Source organism: Syngnathus typhle, linkage group LG14, assembly GCF_033458585.1.
Source record: "Syngnathus typhle isolate RoL2023-S1 ecotype Sweden linkage group LG14, RoL_Styp_1.0, whole genome shotgun sequence".
NCBI lineage: Eukaryota > Metazoa > Chordata > Actinopteri > Syngnathiformes > Syngnathidae > Syngnathus > Syngnathus typhle.
In genome coordinates this window covers 376,419-379,963 of record NC_083751.1, presented here as the reverse complement: position 1 = coordinate 379,963, position 3,545 = coordinate 376,419, and the positions used below count along the sequence as shown (strand labels likewise).

Genomic DNA, 3,545 nt, shown 5'->3' with positions numbered 1-3,545 from the left:
ATTCATTCTAACAAATTGGCTTGCAAGCCACTCGGATCACAGACGTATATACATGCAGGCATGCAAGGAGCTCTTCAGAGTGAGTGGAAAAAGCCGGCGGGCAAACAAATCGGCAGCGCTTCGACTGGGGGATGGGATGGGATGGGATGGGATGGGATGGTGCCTTAACTTGTGACTATAATATGGTAGGTAGGATAAATCTGCCAACGAGTGAAATGAAAAAAGAAGAAGGGAATGAAACAAATGAATCAAGAAATGGTAACATGGAGAGAATGCATAGCTTCCAAACAAAAGACACAAATGTGTTCCCATAAATGCCATCACACCCTCAGGATTTGTTGGAACTGGACTTCCAGTCAATCTTGAGGCACATCAGCCGTGCAATCGGGCAGCTAACCTTTGCTAAAATCCTAAACTGCATGTGAAGCAGTCATGGAACATGAACCGAGGGGAGGGGACGAAGACAAGCGAGAGGAATGGAACGAGAGCAGTGGCTAGTTGGGGTCAATTTAGGATTGATGTATGCTGTGCTCTGTCAGGTAGGAAGTTTGACCTGTGCACAAGGCCAAGGGCTCGTCCCTTTCAGTCTTCCTGATCACTTTCGAAACATGTCATGTTGAAGGTTGCTTGCAGCTGCTGAAGCGAGTAACCCCATGACAGTGGCGCCTTTGGTTTTTGCGTTTGTTTGTTTCTTTGACTAAACCGACATCTAGCGGTCAAAAGGAGTAGGTGCGCCGAGAAAAAGAAAGCAAGAAATGAAATGGGGCGGGGCCTTTACGAGACTCCCGGTTCAAGATGGCGGAAGAAGTTATACGCTTGACGACGGTTTGTGATTGCGACAATATTTACGACCCATTTCAACAAACCACTTTACGACTGTAACGGAGGCTGCTTCAAAATGGAGTAAGCTTGTTGAGTCGTCAACGATTGGACGCGGTTACGTGTGACAGTCATTAGAATTGTGTGCGATTGAGCTCAAACGATCCATGTGCACGGGGAAACGCATAGCCCTAAATCATGGCAGAAGAAAAGAAGAGCGGCTCTTTAGGCTTCTTTTCAAGTTACGATGATTTGAGCGACAGTAGCGACTCGGACGAGGAGACGGGGCACCGCCGGAGGGATCCGAGCCACAAAGCAGGGACAGAAGCCAAGGGAAGTGGAGCGATCTCTGCATCTTCCCAGCAAGAAAGCAAAGGAGAAGCCGGCGAAAAGCGGTTGCCGAAGCCCGACGAGCTCTTTAACTCGGTGTCCAAACCAGCGTTTCTCTACAATCCTCTGAACAAGGAGATCGACTGGGATAACTTGGCGGTTAAAGCGCCAGAAGAGGTAACTTGCAGTGACACTTTGAATTGCTCGCTGATGTATGACTTCCTGCAGGTCCAGGCACAAACCAGAGAGATTCTTCCAGGTTTACTTCTGCTTCCCTCTGCTGTTTTCAGGCTCCCAGGGAATTTAAGCCCTGGATGACGAATGCTGTACCCCCTCCCCAAAGCTATGTAGCAGCAGAGCTAGAGAAGATGAAGAATACGAAGAAGAAGGGACCTCCCCCAGGCATGGACATGGCTATCAAGTGGTCCAATGTTTACGAGGACAACGGTGAAGATGCACCAAAGGCTCAAACGGAAAAGGCCCAGTTTCTTCCTCCGGAAGAGCAACATGTTGAATCAGGTATGTACGCTGTGCATGCGTCCAAAAGAATAATTACATGTGGCAATATGCTAAGTTACCTTGAGGTCTGCAACTTGATTTACTTCAAGCACTTACCGTGCACTTACTCTTTCACCCTTTGTCCATCCATCCGTCCGTCCATCCATCCCTCCATCCATCCCTCCCTCCATCCATCCCCCTCTTACCTGCTGATAAGATGAGGAGTCCAAGACGTCACCGTCGGCCAAGAAACGTCGGGTGGAGACTTTCCAGCAAAAGGAGAAGAGGAAGAGAGACATGGGACAAGCCACTTCTGACAAGAGTTTTGTTGAAGAGGAAAAAAGAATCCTCAGACAAAACATTGAGTGAAATCAAAAGTTGCTCCAAAATACAATTAGCTGTACGTATATAGTATTTTGTCCGTTTACTCTTTACGTGTCATCACATTGAAAGTTGCAAGTGAAGTGTCAAGCTTTTGAGTAAAACTGGACAAGTGTCTGTTCAGTCATGTATTTCAATGTGTCTTTAATGTGTCCTACTGGATGCCAAGATGTTTTTGTGTATGTGTTATCATTTTTGAATAGGTTCAAACAATATCAACATGTCTTGCTGTTATGTAGTATGCACGGGTGTACGGAAAGGGGTTCCAAAATGTCTCCGTTCCAAGAGGAAGTAGGCCATTTGAAAAACTGGACGAGCCTGCGCTGCATTCGATATAGATTGGATTGAGGAAATAATGGTGTCTATCTGCAGTGCGGCGCTCCTTTTTAACTTTTCTGTTGTGGCTATGATGCCATTAGGTGCATCCTACCTCCATGTCATTTAAAGATTGCTCTGTCATCCCATAAGGGTTGGCAAGTTGCCTTCCAACTTGCAATATTCTTATCTTTCATTTTTGCCATGCTTAGCAATGCGTGTGTGGCCAAATGCTCGGTCGGTCACTCACTGGTTGGAGTGCAAACGCTATTTGTCAAAAGAGCTGCGTTTCGCTGCTTTTTGCACCAGAGGGCGCCATCGAGCCACTGCTTTGGACTTTGTCAGACGTGTTTACCAAGTAGCTGGTGATTTTTTTAGATACTAAGCAGTGTGTAAACAGTGCCGTCATTGTTGTGATGTGAACATTTGTCCAAATAGAAGTACGTATAGAGAACGTGGCTTGGAATATTCTTGAAGCACAACATAACACTAACATTAACACTGCACTTGGAATATATGTACTCCCATCAAATGAACATGTTCAAAATGAAGGCTACCAAGATCTTTCTTGTCTTGTGTCTCTTTATAGCCTCAGCATCATGCCCGGCCAGCATCATCCATCCATCTGACCATGCCTATGTTGCTCCGTCCGTCCGTCCATCCATCCATCCGTCCATCCATCCATCCATCCATCCATCGGGCAGTCATCCGCTGATACACCCTTTTCTGGCATGACATCCAGTATAGTCAGGTCATTCATGTCCAACTCCAATATGACAAATGCTGCCATTGTTGTGTTTTCTTTTCACACATTTGCCGTCTGTCAGCATCATGACTTGCCTGCTGTCTTGTGCTTTTCTGCTCAACAATCTCCAAAATGACTCTTTGGTTGGGGGCTGCGAGGCAGACAGAGCACTCTGTGCCGTCGGCGTCTGATCTTACGTTGGATATGAAATGCAATGCTCACACCCAAGCATCATATAATTGACAGTAATAGTGTGCTTCAGATGACTGACGGCAGCAGAATATTTCCAAAGTGGAGCTCACATCTTCCCACATATCAATGCTGCGGTCGGACTTGAGATTTCTTTCAGCTTAAAAAGAGCCGACTCCGTTCATTCCAACACGCAAAGCCAGCTTACTTGCTGTCTCTTTATGAATGGCCTCTAAGCTGAAGCTAATAAATAGCCTTCCTTACCGTT

General features: G+C 46.3%; 1 protein-coding gene across 2 annotated transcripts; it reads left to right on the top strand.

Moving 5' to 3' along the window:
- The first annotated feature begins 785 nt into the window (after nucleotides 1-785).
- On the top strand, nucleotides 786-3,545 carry lg14h1orf52 (linkage group 14 C1orf52 homolog). Of its 2 annotated transcripts, XM_061298147.1 has the most exons (4): nucleotides 786-1,326; nucleotides 1,440-1,668; nucleotides 1,865-2,047; nucleotides 2,933-3,545. In XM_061298147.1, exons 1-3 carry the CDS (start codon nucleotides 1,018-1,020, stop codon nucleotides 2,014-2,016), a joined length of 690 nt encoding a protein of 229 aa, XP_061154131.1. In that variant the 5' UTR covers nucleotides 786-1,017; the 3' UTR covers nucleotides 2,017-2,047; nucleotides 2,933-3,545. The 2 variants fall into 2 exon arrangements, with proteins under 2 accessions (XP_061154131.1, XP_061154130.1); XM_061298146.1 differs by lacking the exon at nucleotides 2,933-3,545 and having other exon boundaries at nucleotides 1,865-2,907.